Genomic DNA, 18,271 nt, shown 5'->3' with positions numbered 1-18,271 from the left:
AATTAGTAACGCACGATTTGGAAATGTGTGAACAACTGTACTACTAACGGCTTATATTATTATATTAATCAATAAATGCAACCTTCAAAAAACTTCCAGGGACTAAATTTGTTTTCCTTTTTAAAACAATAAAATTGAAAAAAAAAACACTTAAGTAAGTCGAAATATTGTATTCAAAATAATGTTGCTGTTGCCCATTGCTTTGTCTGTTTCCTGCGGGAACTTAGCGCTATCCTGGGAAGCGTAAGTTAATTTAGTTATATTGCTTACACTGATTTAAAAAATCCGGTTCCGGCGTTAAAAATAATTGTGTTATTCTAAGTTACTATAACAATAACCAATGTCAAATCAGCCGTCAAATCTTCGGTTAAGTAAATTTCTAGTAGCCATACTTAGTAAAATAATACGTAATAAATTTCAAGTGGCAGTCCTAACCGGAGATTTAACAGCTCATGTGATATTGGTTATCATTATAGTAACTTGGTGTAACTCACAATGGCGCAATTTAACCCTCTAAGCTGCCAACACTGCCTTTGATATTAAATGGTAATGTTAAGCTAGTCGCTCAAAATGTATCCTTCAGTATACTAAATATAGTGCAAAAACTTTCCTGTCCTCTTTACCTGCCAAATAAAGCTATCACCTCAAGCTACAATAAAGTAAACACATAATACGCAGTAATGGTTTTGACTTTAGCTTTCAAATAGCCCACTTAACCCTGCCAATGCTTTCGACATCGCGTTAAGAATTTTCGACGCGTGCGCCGAATTCGCGCGGAATCGTAAGGACGTGGATCATTGTTTTCGTTGCGAATTTCGAAATGGGAGTTGCCAAGTATTTTGTGCGTAAGCGGCAGGGATTGGGCGCTTTCTAAATTCATTTATTGACATTTTAAAATGTCTTTGTACTGAAAGTAAAAAATATATTTATTCCTGACAGTGACTTACAGAAACGACAGACAGAACGAGGAAAACAGAGTAGGTATAAAACGGTAGTAAACTATCACGAAGCGGACCCACCTCAGCATAATGGTATTTATGTATGTACCTACTTTGTACCTATTGGATACTAACTCGCAGTGATTTTTTATACTTAGCGAAGATTTTTCAAATGAATTGGTATGTCCACAAACTGTTCGAAGACATCACACAATAATGCTCTTTCATAGATCCGTACTCAATTTCGTCTATCCCTTTCAGAGGTATATCGGTCCTTATCCTAACTAATACTATAATTGTGAACGTGAGCTGGTCTGTTTGTTTGTTGGTTATGCTTTTAAGTTTAAAATACTCAACCGATTATAAAAAAATAGACATAACTAGATAATATTTGTCCCTAACAATACGGTATTTGACTATTTTGTATATGTTTTATAAATTAAAACTACACAATGCCTGTTATCGAATAGAAAAAACAATTTTTAAGCTACCTTTACAAATAACAAAGTTATAAAGGTTTGAAATTCAAGATTAGACAGAGAAAGACATACTGGCATGTGACGTCACAAGCCAGTACCGCCATACTTGATGCATAGAGAAAAGCGTTTGAGAAAGAGACAGGTAAATAGATTTTTCAAAAAATCACTTGACCAAATTTAAATTTTCTCGTCGCTAAACACTATCTGTTTATCTATATTTTCATAATAATATTAAGATATGGCAAAATCAGGAGTTGTCAAATACCGTATTGCATAGTTCCCGCCGGAATGCCACAAACGAATTTTCCAGCTTGTACGCATATGAAACACGAGTACCTAACTTATTCTACGCGTATAAAACAAAGATACCAATAAGGCGAAAATCCCCCAAACTGTTTCGTAACTATTAATCATTTTTTATCAATAGGATAAATAGATATAGTTCACAAATCCGATGTCAGCTCATAGTCAGACGGATAGAGCGCTGATAAGAGATAAAAGAGATCTAGCCGTCAAAGGTATCGGCTCGGTGGCGCTAAAGTGATAAAAAATTCTACATTTCATGTTAAGTATTTTTTTAATTGATCTTTTTTTTAAATAGCTTATAATGTGGCCCACTGCAGAGCAATAGCCTCCCCTTTCTTATTCCACTTGTCTTACTCTTGATCATTTATTAGCAAAAAAAAAACACAATTTGGAAAGACCACATCCACAGTGCATGTTTGTCAAACTTAACGTAATTTGCTTGGTGTTGCTTGACTCCCATGTTCTTCTTCTAAATTAGCTTTTCTTTCTAAATTAGTTTAGAACTAATTAATTAATGATTTCTCCATTGTAGTTAGGTAATCCCCGTTTTTGTAGGTAAACTGTTATACTCGGCTAAATTATAAAGAGTGGCAAATTATGGCTTTTTTGTCATGTATATATTTTTTTCTTTGGTGTTACTCATTTAATCCCTACTATCCCTACTAATTATAAATGTGAAAGTAACTCTGTCTGTCTCTCTGTCTGTTACCTTTTCACGCTTCAACCACTGAACCGATTAAGATGAAGTTCAGTATGGAGGTAGTTGGATTAGGTACGCTACTTTTTATTCCGGAAAAATGCAAAGGTAGTAGGTACCCGCGGGATAGATATAAGATAAGCGTATCTCTGCAGACGGAGTCGCCGGCAACAGTTGTAGTACATATATATGTATATATCATGCAGACAACCTTACTAACCACCAGCCTCAACCGCTCAATTCACAAACGCTGCAACGCGTCGCCCTTGACCGCTAATTCAGAGCACATATGCGCGCGCGCACTTATGATATGCGGCGTAACGTAATCGATGCCTGGGCTACGACGACATTCGGGGTTCGTATCATGCCGTCCCTCTCACTCTCGTGTTAAATAAGATAAGCGTCAGCGGGACGGCAAGAGGTTCGAATTTTGCACTTCGTAGAAAGGTCTGTATGACTAGTGGCTGTATGACGAAAGTCATACATGAGTTGACTTTTAAACTAAACTGCTAACCTTTAAAAACATTCATCGTTGCCTCAGGCTATGTAACGTCCCACTGCTGGGCACAAACCTCCTCTCGGAATGAGAGGGCTTGGGCCGTAGTTCCCACGCAGGCCCAATGCGGATTGGGAACTTCACACACACTATTGAATTGCTTCGCAGGTTTGAGCAGATTTCCTTGCGATGTTACCTTTAACCGTAAAGCTCGTGGGTATTTTCTGCCAAGATTTCATTTATCACTATCCCGCGGGAACTATGCAATTTTCCGGGATAAAAACTATCCCATGTCCTTCCCCGGGATTCAAAGTATCTGTGTACCGAATTTCACCTAAATGGGTTCAGCAGCTTAGACGTGATGAGGTAACAATCAAACAAACAGACTTACAAACTTGTCAAGTACGTAATACCTATACGTTAGTAACTACACGTATAGGTATTAAGTACTTGACAGTGACAAGACATGCCCAGTTTTTCATCAGCCAAGCTTCTAATTTGAATTCCGAATAGTAACGGCAAAAGCTCTCAGTAAGCTGCGCACGAGTCGCCACATTGTATGGAGAACGTACTCGTAACTGTCATGGCTGACGCCCGGTCAAACTAGATTAGACGCGGACTCACCAACCGCACTGGCATCTGCGTCAACAGACGATATTGCTACGTGTTTTTTTTAATTAATTCATTTATTCATCAACAACAATTTTACAGCATAAAACCAATGCGCTGTAAAATTAAAATTTACAAGAAACAGTAAAGATAAAAAAGCACAACAAATACATATAAAAACATTATTTAATAACAAGTCAAAAATAACATTAATTTTGACACAGAAGGCCATCGGCGTACCCGTCAGGATCTTGGGTAAAAAAGTGATAGAGTGGAGTATGGAACTTGATTGCACAATCATGTCCTTTTAATTAGTTAAGTAGGTAAAGCAATGGTAACTAACTGACCTTACTTAGGGTTTTTTTTTTTAATTTTTAAAATTTCCCCAAGCAAAAAATAATTTTCCAGGTCTATTTATAAATTTTATTTTTTGAAAGCAAGCAAAGCAGTCATTAGATAAGAATAACTTTGTAAAATGATAGATATTTAGATATATAGAAACTTTATTCACAACAGCATACAAAGCTCCAAGTACCTACAATTTTTTACAATAATATATATAGTAACTTAAAAAATAAAGTATGTATGTATGTAAATACTTTATTGTACATAAATCACAAAAATAATACAAAAAGAAAACAACAAAACAAAAGAGTACAAAGGCGAACTTATCCCTAAAAGGGAAAGTTTATTTGTTATTCTTTAACTAAATTGAATAGGCGCTGACTCAGCATATTTATAATACTGCCGCAACCTTATACTCGTATTCTGTCAGAAAACTTGGGTATTTTTTGTAAACGGGCATAGTAAACAGGTGTACGTGTACGTACGTGCTTATTTTCTGAACGACGCGACGCGACCTAATTGGAATCCTCCTGCGTACATTACACACATCAACGGGACCTAGTTACATTACGTGAGGTTGGCAAGGACCCGGATATTGATATGATTGACAGTAAACAAACCAGCATTGCGAAAGTTGCTGTCCAGATGTAGCCGACTTACAAAAAGTTAATTATCGCTTGGCAGAACAATAGTGCTAATGGAATATATTAATTTGTATTAGTAATAAAATTGTAATCAGTTAGTGGTTGGTTCTGAGCAGTAAAACAAACAAACTGACAATTCTATTAACATAAAGCAGCGGCCAGTAAAAACAGTAATGTTTTTAATAGAAACTATGCTTTTTCGCAATTGAATTGAAATATTGGTATTCCCATCATTTTCTGTGGTAAACAACTGCTACTTTTATTATCATTATACTAAGGTAATTTTGAAAGCATGTGTAAATTGTTATCTCCAGGAATTCAATTCGCAAAATTAATTAATTATCCTAAGGGGCTGTTTCACCATCCATTGATTAGTGTTAACTGGCGGTTTGGTGTGATGCCGTCTCTATTTGTTTTGTTCGAATATACGGAGACGGCATCACATTTAACCGTCGGTTAACGCTAATCAATGGATGGTGAAACAGCCCCTAAGAATTAATTTTGGAGTCATGTCCACAATATTGCGAACTATGAGACGTAGCCTTTGCCAAAAGGTTGCCAACCTCTGACATAGACGAATTAGTTTTTAACATATCCATGTCTCAGTTTGTATTTTCGATATGGTTTCACGGGATACCCGTAAAAGTAACAAATTTGGAGGTGAAATAAAAAATACAAAAAACTCTAAAAACCCAATCAGAATTCGTTATTTTTTCTTTCTTATATTTGTTGAGTCTTTGAACACTCCAGGCGACCATGTCACCCTCATATGAGTGCTTACTAATTTCCCCACTCAGGAGACAGATCAAAGAAGTGGTATCCAAATGGCTTTATCAGATGTCGCCTCTGAGAGCCAACAGTTGTCCTGGCCATTTTGCATGGAACCCAAACCCCTAAAAACTCTCAAGTCTGAGTTCCGACACATTCCGACAGCAAATGGGACACGTCTATCCCTTGTTTACAAGTACTCTAAGTCTGTCTGTCTGCTTGTTACAGCCCGCCTACATTCAAGACGCTCACGCCGACGTCGCGCACGCAGCTCAAGCAACAGTTGATGCGAGAACATGCGCAGGAGCAACTGCGCAGGGAATCTTTACAGGTAACCTAATTGTTAACCCCCGACACAAAAGAGGGGTGTTATAAGTTTGACGGCAATGTGTAGTCTTTGGCTACGTAGTTAACAAAAAAATGGGTAAAGTTTCATTAAAATGGGTTCAGCTGTTCTTGAGATATCGTACTTTGTAATGCCAATGTGGAGGTGTTACAACTTTTCTATGTTGGTTATTGCAAGCTTTTATTAACTGAACTTGCGCTTTTTTTTATTCGACTGGATGGCAAACGAGCAAGTGGGTCTCCTGATGGTAAGAGATTACCACCGCCCATAGACACCTGCAACACCAGGGGGATTGCAGATGCGTTGCGAACCTAGAGGCCTAAGATGGGATACCCCAAGTGCCAGTAATTTCACAGGCAGTCTTACTCTCCACGCTGAAACACAACAGTGCAAGCACTGCTATTTCACGGCAGGATTAGCGAGCAAGATGGTGGTAGCAATCCGGGCGGACCTTGCACAAGGTCCTACCACCTGCCTGCACTTTTTGTCGTTGTTGGATAAAATCTTGTAAGTTCTTTTTGCCCCACTTTCAGTGGTCAGATTGACTTGGGGCCTACATAATGTACGTCAACGTCACAAATAAGTGATCACTTTTGTACCTTGTCACTTTAACGTCATGTTTTAAAAGCCATTCGAAATTGTTGTCGCAGGTGGTAGGACCTTGTGCAAGGTCCGCCCGGATTGCTACCACCATCTTGCTCGCTAATCCTGCCGTGAAGCAGCAGTGCTGCAGTGTTGTATTTCGGCGTGGAGAATAAGACAGCCGGTGAAATTACTGGCACTTGAGGTATCCCATCTTAGGCCTCTAGGTTGGCAATGCATCTGCAATACCCCTGGTGTTGTAGATGATTATTTGCGGTGGTCATCTCTTACCATCAGGAGACCCACTTGCTCGTTTGCCAATTGCCATCCAGCCAGTCGAATAAAAAAAAATGTGTAACGACTGAAAGCGACAAGGTACAGAAATGATCACTATTTATGACGTTGACTGTACCTAAGTCGGATGACAATGCAGTACATTCAACAAAAAGTACAGTTACTTACCAAAAAAAGCTTGTAAATTTAAATTTTTACCTGACTGCCCGAAAGAGGGTTATGCTGGTTATGTATGTTTAACAACTACTTATTTTATCTCCTAACTTCTTTTTTTGTTGAATCCAAGTGGCGAGTTGTCGTTCATTGTGGCGTTCTAATGGAGGCCTTTGTTCAGACGGACGGACGTCTTCCAGCTGATGATGATGCCCTTGGTGATAATTAGACTACAAACCACAATGCCACGTCTTCTGCTTCCTGTTCAGTCGTTCACATAATACGCTGTATCCTTACAAATCTCTCAACCCTTCCAGGCACAACAAGCGGGCCAATCCAAGGACAATGTGGAGGAGAAGAAGAAGTCAGTACCGGCGGACGTGCCGCGGCTCGTGCCTAACGTTGAACTGCCGCCACAGGTTCTCCAGGTGAGCCGAATAACCATTGAGCCATAGGCGTAGGTCAATTCCATGATAGGCAGCGCTAGGCATCGCATTCCTCCCCCTCCTCACACAAGAGCAGGGGGGCTACTGCAATGTTCGTAACTTACTGTCTCTCTCACTCTCATGTTAGATAATATTAGCGCCAGCGGGACGGCAAGATACGAAGTTCTAATTTTACACTTCGTAGTATACGGCCAGGCACTGTCTACCCTGTCACCGACATCGATAGCTGTAAAAATATGCAAGTTGAAGGAGCCAATGGGTGGGCCACATCGCTCGAAGAACAGATAACCATTGGGAGAGAAAACTTCTCGAGTGGCTAACCGGAAGACGAAGCGTTGGCCGCCTCCCTCTAGGTGGACTGACGACATCGTAAGAGTTGCGGGCAATAGTGGATGCTAGTGGCGAGTTGTTCATTGTGGAGTTCTAAGGGAGAACCCTTTGTTCAGCAGTGGACGTCTCCCGGCTGATGATGATGATATAACTAAAGCCCCATGGGAATCCTCAAAACACCTGATGAAAGGTACAGATGAGGCCAAAGGTCTTACTGGTTCACTAACAGCCCCACTCTAGCCTTGAAGAGCCCTAGATGTGTGTGGAAGTAGATTGTATTGTAATGATTATGCTTCCAGGTGCGGACAGTACTGGAAAACCCCACCAGGTATCACGTGATACAGAAACAGAAAAGCCAGGTGCGCCAGTATCTCAGTGAATCCTTTCAGCCTAATCCTCAGGTCAGTGATGTTTCTCTACAACTTTAGGGTAAGAATCAGCAACACTTATAATAATATCTAAGAACTGTAAAATTAATGCTCATCATGGATTTTTGTTTCAAACAGTATACTGGTTGACAAATTCTGGTCTGGTTGGCGAATTAGCTCGTTGAAGTGGCAATGGGCAGGCCATATAGCACGGAGAACAGATGGTCGTTGGGCTCGAAAGGTTCTCGAGTGGAGACCGCGGATCGGCAAGCACAGCGTAGGACGTCCACCAACGAGATGGACGGATGACCTCGCGGGTTCTCAGTGGATGCAAGCCGCTTTCAACCGAGGCAACTGGAGGTCTGTGGGGGAGGCCTATGTCCAACAGTGGACGTCCTAAGCTGATATGATGATGATGATGACTGGTTGACAACCGGATAGCCCACTGGTTAGAGAACCTGATTACGAAACTTGAAATTCCGGATTCTATCCCTGGTCGGGGTAGATATTTATTTGTATAAAAAAATACGAATGTCTGTATACTCTGGGACTACGAGTTCAATTGGAATCCAATGTCCTGTAAAAAATATTTTTTTACCTAACTAGGAGCTGATTCAAAATGTTTTAACTTTGACAATTACATGCGATTTGTTTGGATACCCGTTGAACATTTTTAACACATGTCAACTTTTGACTTGAATACTGGCTGTATAATTTAGGGACCGTACCTACCTAGCTACCTACCTAGTTTACCCTAAGTCTAACTTATATTATAATGTATCTATTGTTTTTTCCAGGTGGCAGTATCTCCTCGCGGTGCGCCAGCGCAGTCGGCACCCGAGCTCGGCGCGAAGCCGCCTCCCTCCCCCGATCGCGGATCTAGCTCCAGTCTACTTAGTCCCGGCATATGCTCCGTGGGCACCAATAACTCCGAAGTAATTTATGCAATACCATATTATAAACTAAATGGAAAATACACACAATAAGAAAACTACTTTTTACATAAGAAAAATATCTATAAGGGGATTTGCTGAGTTAGATTTTCCGATTCATAGATGATGTGATGAAAACAATAGCATATTTACGAAGGAAGGAGGAATAGGAATAGGTGGGGGAATAGGAGGAAATAGGGGAAGGGATAAATAAGTAGACAAAAATACCTGTGGATCGATGTTTATCCGACAGGACTCCTAATAGTAAGAAACCTTTGTTTTCATTGATTGTACTTGCATTATCAATAGGAATAAATAATATGATTTTCTAAACAATCTGACTGCTGGGACTGGGTGAAATTTGACTTTCAAGCTTTGACCTAGCTAAAAACAAAACAAGATCTGCAATTTAAATAAAAGCTGGTAATAATAAAGATTACAAGGAAGAAATAAAGAATTGGATGATTTTGTTGTTTCAAAGCAATTTTTACTTCTTCTACACCTGATTTTGGGGGCTTGTTTGAAATAGGTGTAAAAGTCGTAAAGATAGACAGGTGACTCTGTTGTCAGTGGTCACGACATTAGGTAGATTCTCAATTTATTAATTTTCCTATGGTTTTTTTTAGGCAGATGAATTCCTCGAAGACATTCTCTCCCTGGACAGCGGTGCAGGACCCCTGTCATCATCAGGGCCACCTTCAGCCGCCAGTTCCGTGGCCGGAGACTGTGCCTTGCTGTCTGATGCTGACATGCACGCACTGGCCAAAGACAGGCAGAAAAAAGATAATCATAACATGAGTGAGTGATTCTTTGACAAAGAAGATTTGTATCTTTGACTTCTCCGACTTCAAAAACTGTAAAATAATTTTAGTCGCCTTCATTTTGTGACTATCAAAAATGTTAGATTTGTTTTTGTCATTTGCAAAATTTCCACGAGAATGCAAGTTCTACAACGGAGACCAAGTCTCAGGCGTAATCTAGTTAATTATGATGGTTCAGGAACAAGCATGTACTACTTATGTTTTTTATGGGCAGTATTTTTTTTTGTCTCTTCTTACTATCGGCTCAAATACTATCATATTATTAATCATCTTTCTCTTTCCAGTTGAACGCCGCCGTCGTTTCAACATAAACGACCGCATAAAAGAACTCGGGACGCTTCTCCCGAAGACCAACGATCCCTTCTATGAGGTCATACGAGACGTGAGGCCCAACAAGGGCACTATACTCAAGAGTAGCGTGGACTACATCAAGTGCTTGAGGGACGAGGTTAATCGGCTCAAGCATAGCGAGCAAAGGAGGAAGCAGATCGAGCTGCATAATCGAAAGTTGACTCTTAGGATACAGGTGAGCGGAGAATTTAGAATGAAAATTTATTGAATCAGGCGTTACTTTGCGGAGGTCCATATCAATGAACTAAAAGAATTTCCTTGCTCACCCGCGACCTTACGATAGCTAAGCTTATGCAAAATATGCGTGTTCATGCAGTTCCTCCACCTCCACACTGCAAGAACACACACAAATCACACAAACCCATCTATCACCACCACCACACTAAACTGACGCGTTTCGAACTCAACCAGACCTCATCTTCAGAGTGACACAACCGTACACCACGCTACCAGTTGTTAGACTCAACAGTCAGTCAAGTCAGTCATCATTGAAAACAACAACAGACAAGAAGTACAACCAGTACCTACAGGTCATATTTTTATCGGTTGTCCTACCAATCCTAGGCCTAAAGAGCGAAGAACGGCCCTTTATTTTGTATCCTCTATCGTTCAACTTTTTTTTGATCGAGATGACATTTGCGGCAGTAAGCTAATAACCCTTCTTTGTATTTGTGGCACTTTTGTGTTTGGTTAAATAACTTAATGAGCCAATCACGAGCAAGACTGTAACGTCGAACAGATCTTTCGATACTAACGCCATCTAAAAAGAAACCCTCACTATATAATTCTTAATTGGTCTTTCTTATATTTCAGGAATTAGAGCGTATTGCTCGTCTGCACGGGCTCCCGCTGTCAGGGGGCGAGAGCGGCGCCTCCCCGCAGGCGGAGGAAGCGCCTCCACCTCCCGCACCGGTAAGTAGTTTTTTCTATTTTCATGACAACATACGAGTATTTATGAAATCTCAGGATAAACCGGATAAACTCTTGATCATTCTATTTTCATTTTTAACCGCCAGCGCAAAAAGGGGGACTCTAATAACAATTGCGAGTAGGTAAGCTTAACGCCAATGTCTATCTGTTTATCTTTGACTTTGTGGCTCTCAAAGGGAAGAACCGCCGCAAAGGCCGAAGACCTAACCGACCGAGATAACCGAGATAGTTCTTAGCTAAGTAGTTAATAGATTCTGGATTTTTTGGGAAATTGAACTTTGAAATGACCATTTCTTTTTTTAACAGGAGGTGATCCTCCCGAAGACGGAACCAGCGCCGCTGATGGAGCTCGGCGAACAGCCCCCAGACCTGTTGCGGGACATGCCTTCCACAGACTGCCTCTCCGTGCCTGATGCCCTGGGTCAGTATTGCCCTCTTTACAAGCTTTTATTTAACTTGCAATTTATAAAGCTATAACCCAATAGACGACACCCTGCTACCACCTTCTATTGGTAATGACAAAAGATGCCAACTATTGGGGCAGTGACAAGCACTCGTCATTTTACCTTATGTATGTGCGGGTCAAATCTTGCAAGTTAAATTTGACCCACTTTCAGTGGTCGTATTGACTTGAAATTTGACTCATCTTCAGCATTATGCTAAGCCAGAGTCTGATTCACAACCGCAATGACACACCTTCGTGTTGTCTATTTGTACCTAATAATATATATATTTCTTTCTTTCTTTAAATCTGTTGATAATACGGTAGTAACATCCTGGTGGTTCAGCCAGAATCGTCTCCGCAGGAGAGAACTCCATAATGGTTAATGGCATCGACTTGAAATTTGGTGCGCAAATATAGTTTAGATGACAATGCAAATACAGACAATGAAAAGTACAGTCAGCTTGTATTACAAATATTTTTTTAACAATTTTTCCGAGTATGATGTTAAAAATCCGTTCAGCTATCACTGACAATTCCAACTTATTTCAGATGGCCTCAAGCTCGGCTCGTGTTCGCCGCTGCGCGGTGAAGAGGGCCTGTCTCTGAGCTGCCTGGAGCCTGATCTGTGTCTAGAGCCAGAGCCTAGCGACTTCCTCAACCACAAACATATCAAGGTAATTTAGAGTCTTATAGTGGCACTTCACTTGGCGTTGTGTAGATAGATAGATAGATAAAAACGTTTATTTGGTACTGCAAACACACACAATCAAGATTAGATACAAGGATACAAAACATCAGTCCAGACTTAAAAGTAAACATGTATGTGCGTGCATGTGTATGTGTATTGGCATTGCGCTATTGGCATCTCTATCGCTCATGCTAGAAATGAAATAGTGCATCTATTTCGTACCTACATGCATTCGTCGAATATACCAAGTAATGTGCCAGCATTAGGTCTAGTCCTTACAGAGGAGGGAGGAGGGAGGAGGTTCCCAAAGTGGTCCAGGTGGTTAGGAGTCGACTGGAAACCAGACGGACACGTTGGCGTGATAAAAAATGGGGGTTTTAGGAGTTTTGGAAATATAGCTGAAATGTAGCAGCAGAGGATAGGTAGGTAAGTATACCGAAAACAGTAAAACTTCTAAAGTGGTCAGCGAGAAAAAAAATTGGGAACCTCTGGCCTAGGAAAAAATCTACCTCTTTATATACAAGGGGCAAAATTTATTATTAAAATGAATACTAAATTATTCGTAAATGACGAATCAAAATATCGAATCATTTATTCTTATTCAAACAAATTGTTCCCGAATGCCAAATTTTAGAAATGTCACAGGCCTTATTGCGTGACGCACTCGGAATTACAATCGTTTTTACCACTTCTTTCTGTCATACGGTATAAAATGTCGGTTAGAAAGAGATGATGAATGTTCTGATGTAACCATGTGTTCCAGATGCGTATGTCGCCCTCCCCTGGGCTGCTGGGGGGAGAGGACGCCGTGCTGAGTCTAGCACACATCGAGGACCTCATGGATGACGACTCACATAACCCCGTCACCACAGGTATACCTAGTGCCATCCACGAAGACGCGTGATTATGTCAAAATTAGACATTAATGACATTGTAATAAGAACCACGGCACGCGTCATCGTGAATGACTCTACCTATACAGGTACATTTCAGTGTACGTTACACATACTTTATTGGGTTTAAAATCAACGTGTTTTTTTTACTTACCTATTAATTTATTTCTAAAAATAATTGAATTAGAATCGCCAAAAAATTGCCCGCTCGTTTGAGACAAATGTGAGCAAGCGAGCTAATATGATTTTGGGGTCTACTTTCGTGCCGTTTACTATAAGAGCTTTTTATGGCAAAAACGGGTTAAGTTTCGCCATGTCTGTCTGTCCGTCCGTAGTTACGCGGTTTTGCTCGGAGACTGATCAGTGCTAGAAAACTGTGATTTTGCACGGATATATGTATCAACTATGCCGACAAAAAGGTAAAAGAACGTAAATTTTGGTTATTTTTCCTCGTCTAACGCTGTGTATACCCACATATTGCATAGGTCTTTTAAAACCCTAATTTGGAGCGTGTTCGTCACGCTCTTAGCCGGTTTTTAAAGTTGTGACGATATTTAAGTTAATTGTCGTCGCTAGGTGACCCGATGCTGTGTTCGTCGCCGACGTCGCAGCTGTGCAGCCTGGCTGACGTTGTCGGTGACGCCGCGGATCGCAGCATCGCCACCATGCTGCACGAAGCTGCGCAGTACTCGCCGCACAGCGCAGGTGAGTCCACACAAGACAGCTACGCACGTGACAAGTTGAGAGACAGAAATAAGATGAAGGTTTTACTCGTTATATAAAAAAAACAGAAAAGTAGCGACACAGACAAATTTTTACGTAATGGTCCCTACCTAAGGTCCCTACCCTACTCAGTATGTTATCAGCCTTATAGCCAACGTGATACAAACGTTGGCATCCCCAGGGAGTTAGTATAATACGTTTTTTTTTTTTTTACTTTACTGTGCAAATACTTTCGAGTTTGAGGTTTAATTTGAACAAATATAAACATCCCGAATTTAACTCACTAATAGAAGCAATAAGAATTTTAGACCACGGCTTCCGGACAGAAATCGAACAGCTTTAGATGTGTCTGTTAATCTTGAAGCCCACAGGAGTAAAATCTCTTGAATCATCTAATCAATAAGCTTAAACCCCAATTTATCTTTCCAGGCACCTCATCCCTGATGTCAGACGCCTCTATAGGCCTCAACGGCCTCCCAGGACTCGGTGACAGCTGCCTTCCCGCCCTTCTACTAGGAGGTCACCACCACGCCCCCCACTCCCCGCACTCGCACCCTCGACAGCATTGCTTCGACATGGACTTAGGAGCTTAAATCCCATCGGATAAAACACTGAGTGATAGGTCTTTACGGCACAGGTATGCGAGTGGCAGCTTTTTACCTCAGTGGCGACCCCCCCCCCTATTCCCCCTTGCGGCTACAAATCTTTTGAACGCCAGCGATACCTGAAGTTGTCAAGAGCTATCGCGCCTACAACGCCATACGTACCTTAATAGTCGTTCGAACTACAACGTGTAATATACCTACGTGTGTGTGCTTAAAGTTCAATTTGCTTTTCGCATTAAAATGATTATGGCGTTTAGGTTTTGTAAATGAGAGTGGCGTTCAAAGGGCCACTTTATACACAGAGAGGATTATATCAGAAATAAGGGGGCTGAATTCGAGGGCTGAGAGCTGGGATATTGAATGTGGTTTGATTTTGCTCTATGAGATTACGATATGTGACTACACAGACTACAGACGATTTCAAAATCAAAATGGTGTTACATATTGTAAATTGCAATTTTTACCTCTTTGATTGTGTGCAAATTAGAAATGTCTGAATAAGTAGTTTTAAAAAAATGATCCAGTATTTTTGGAGATTATTTTACAGTGACGGCGTTGAGCTTAAGCTAAAGACATTTTGACTATAAGTCAGCTGAGTGCCAACCCATCGTTTATCGAATTGACTATTATCTACAGAGTGTTCAAATAATGTTCTTAATTAAATTAACAATTATCTAGTTATAATGTGTTCATTATTTGATTATCAGCACAATTTGTAAAATTAGATGATTGTAATCAATTTTGAAAATTCACATTTAAAAAAATACACATTTTGTGTCCCAGATAATTTTAGTGAAACCAAAGAGTTCATTAACGTTTCGGTAGAAGACAAACATTTTTTTAAATGTTACTCCACTACAATAGTTATTTTTATATTAATTAGTAAAATCCTTCCTAAGTAGCTTAGATATTTTAAGAGTTGTAGTAGTCGTGATAATTTAGTTACCAGCTCATGATATATGTTTTATGCGATATTCATTTTTTTTTTGGTCAGCTCACTTCTGGCATTGCACTATTCGAAATTTGGAAAATACTTAAATAGTTTAGTGAATGATTGCTTTTTATTAATACATACATTTAATGTTTACGAAACTTTGCTTTTGCTACAAAACTATTAAGTACCTAAGTATTTCAAAAGTTTGTCAATTATATTTATTTATATATATTTATAGGATATAGCCACATGGTGCTCTTATTGAGATATGTTATTTATTATTTTTTATAAATGATATCAATAAACTGGGATAGTATATTACTGACGGACCACAATATTTTATACAAAAATGTGATACAATATATTTTTAGATAATAAACAAAATATAATAAAAATAAATATTTTTGTACATATTTAGATTAAACCAACGTCTTGATTTGTATAAAACAAAGTGCCTTGAAACTAGACGTAAAAAAGTTTAAAATCACTATTGTAAATAAATATTAAACTTTTAGAATTGTTGAAAACACACTGGTTTTATAGATCACATGTTATTTATTAAGTTTTATTTTGTGATGAATTTATTATTAATTGTTGCTATTTGAAAAGTAAAACATTACAAACACAAGAAACTACAATTTTGCCGAACAAATGTAATTTAAGACAATAATTATGATGTATGCAATAGACGTTGTAACTATTAGTAACACAGCTGTTTAAAAAAAATGTATGTGTCAAGGCTTGTGTTCATAAAAGCGACGACGATGATCGAATAGAATCAATTCCTGTACATTTTGCATAGCAGCTATTTCGTTCTAACCACAGGTTCTAAAGAACTGGTCTTCAAATTTGTCCGATGTTTAAAATAGTAAAAAAACCAGCATTCACGTGGACTGTGTCGTGTAACAAAATCGTGTTAATAGTGAAATTGAATAATGGCTTGGTACTATAGAATGAAACGTGGAGAGATTGTGAGGTGTGTTCGCTCGAATTATCCTATTAAATTAATAATTTATCTAATATTTTTTGATCACCCTGTAAATGTCACATGGGTCTTTAAAACAATGGAATACATTCGGAACGCAGTGGCGGCTAGACCTGAGACTGTATTGCCTAACGTTTTTGACGCTCGATTTCGCATACAAAAACTGTCATTTGATTGCAATCGCGAGCGTCAGAAACGTTACGCGAGAAGGCCTCTGGAGTGGGCAAGATACATTTGGCGAGGCTCTATGATGGCACACCACACATTACAGTGCTTTCATTCTAATTCTAGCATGGTGCGGGTGACAGCTGTCAATATCACAGACTAGAGTGACAGCTGTCAATAGACAGACACAGTGAGTGTCGAAACTAGTGTCGATAAAACTAATAATTTAAAATCTTAATCATAATTATGTCACATTATGGCACGATTAATTTTGATAAAAATCTTAATCATAATTAATGAGATATTACGCTAATTTTGATGAGAATATTAGTGAAATTCTAGGTTGGATAAGGTTAAACGGAGTTTGCAAGAATGTTCGTTACTTACCAATTAATAAGTATCTACCGATATAACCCAAGATCCCATCACTAAACGAGTCTCTAGTGTTACGTTTCTTCTATTAATTGTGATTTGATTTTTTTTAATTGATTATAAAAATCGAATAATTATTGTTATTATTGTTTTAACCTAATTAGGTTAAATTGATTTGGTATAACATAGTTCTTTATGTTCAAATATTTTACGCCAGTCATATTCAGGCTACAACTGAAATACATTTCCATATATTAAGACTTCAGCAACTTTTTTTGAGTAAACCGAAAGGGTGCATCAAGTGTTACCCACACCAAGCTAGAATGAAAGCACTGTAGATGACGGATTTTTAAATGCGCAAAAAAACAAGAACCATTCGAGGCGCGAGGTCCCTCAGACCGCGAGGCCGCGGGCAGTGGGCCACATCGGCCACGCCTTGCGCCGCCTCTGCAGACCGCATCTAAATTGTAATTAAGACCATGATCCAATTATACAGTAGCTCTAGTAGGCACCAGACATGTAGAAAAGAGCCATTAATAGATTTTTTTCGCTAACTGAAATTTTAAGAAACGGACCCTTTTCTAAACTAATAACACATAACATGATCATATACTACAAAGTAAAGTTCATTAATGGTGAATATAACCCATTGAATACTTGCTGTCCATTACTGGGTACTATGTGCTTAACATGTCCATGATTGGTGCCGTCACCTTACTAACGATGGCTATTATTAAAATAAAACACGCCCTGTAAAACAAATGGTTTTTGTACTGTAATTAAAACCGGCTAAATATTTAATTTAAACAAATGTTTATAACAACCACTAGTTACGGTTTAAGAAACTAGAAAGAATCCGAGATGGAACGTTTCCTCTGCAATCGTCATATTGACTATTCATACATCTACCAAAGAAGTCATAGTGAAAATTAATATCGAAAGGTTCCAACCTTGAATGCGATTCTGATTCCTCTACTATACATATTCCTTTGGTATTTTTTTACTGTAATATATCTTTTAAAGGTGCTAATAATACCTAATGTAATTTTCTACTGAATTTATATTTGGATACAAGCTTTTTGCTGACTTTACTTTTGTTGACTGTACCTACTTGCATTGTCATGCAAACTACATACCCACACTACAAGCTAACTGGATCAAATGATAGTTACTTGCAAGATTAGGTGCGAAACAAGCACTACAAGTTAAATAAAAGCTTGTAACAATAAAACATAATGTATTTATAAAGCCGAGCGAGTTATTGTGAGAGCCGTGGTGGCCGAGTGGTTTGACCTATGGCCTCTTAAGCAGAGGATCGTGGGTTCAAACCCCGGCTCGCACCTCTGAGTTTGTCGAAATTCATGTGCGGAATTACATTTGAAATTTACCACGAGCTTTACGGTGAAGGAAAACATCGTGAGGAAACCTGCACACAAACCTGCGAAGCAATTCAACGGTGTGTGTGAAGTTCCCAATCTGCACTGGGCCTGCGTGGGAACTACTGCCCAAGCCCTCTCATTACGAGAGGAGGCCTGTGCCCTGCAGTGGGACGTATATAGGCTGGGATGTTGTTGTTGTTGTTGTATTTATAAAAAATAAAATATTATGACAGCTGAAATAGGTAAA

General features: G+C 39.2%; 1 protein-coding gene across 2 annotated transcripts in view; it reads left to right on the top strand.

Moving 5' to 3' along the window:
• The window catches only part of Mitf (transcription factor Mitf), a 190,514-nt gene extending 174,000 nt beyond the window's left edge, over positions 1-16,514 (top strand). For both annotated transcript variants that reach the window (XM_074102598.1, XM_074102599.1), the window contains exons 2-13: positions 5,511-5,613; positions 6,975-7,085; positions 7,733-7,834; positions 8,599-8,736; positions 9,360-9,531; positions 9,839-10,080; positions 10,719-10,817; positions 11,142-11,256; positions 11,830-11,954; positions 12,732-12,840; positions 13,438-13,566; positions 14,014-16,514. In XM_074102598.1, coding sequence (XP_073958699.1) covers positions 5,511-5,613; positions 6,975-7,085; positions 7,733-7,834; positions 8,599-8,736; positions 9,360-9,531; positions 9,839-10,080; positions 10,719-10,817; positions 11,142-11,256; positions 11,830-11,954; positions 12,732-12,840; positions 13,438-13,566; positions 14,014-14,177 — 1,609 coding nt within the window. In that variant the 3' untranslated portion in view covers positions 14,178-16,514. The remainder of the gene's footprint in view (positions 1-5,510; positions 5,614-6,974; positions 7,086-7,732; positions 7,835-8,598; positions 8,737-9,359; positions 9,532-9,838; positions 10,081-10,718; positions 10,818-11,141; positions 11,257-11,829; positions 11,955-12,731; positions 12,841-13,437; positions 13,567-14,013) is intronic.
• The last annotated feature ends 1,757 nt before the right edge of the window (positions 16,515-18,271 follow it).

The sequence above is a fragment of the Choristoneura fumiferana genome, chromosome 19, assembly GCF_025370935.1.
Source record: "Choristoneura fumiferana chromosome 19, NRCan_CFum_1, whole genome shotgun sequence".
NCBI classification, from domain to species: domain Eukaryota; kingdom Metazoa; phylum Arthropoda; class Insecta; order Lepidoptera; family Tortricidae; genus Choristoneura; species Choristoneura fumiferana.
The sequence above is the reverse complement of the archived record's forward strand: the minus strand, read 5'-3'. Positions and strand labels throughout refer to the sequence as shown.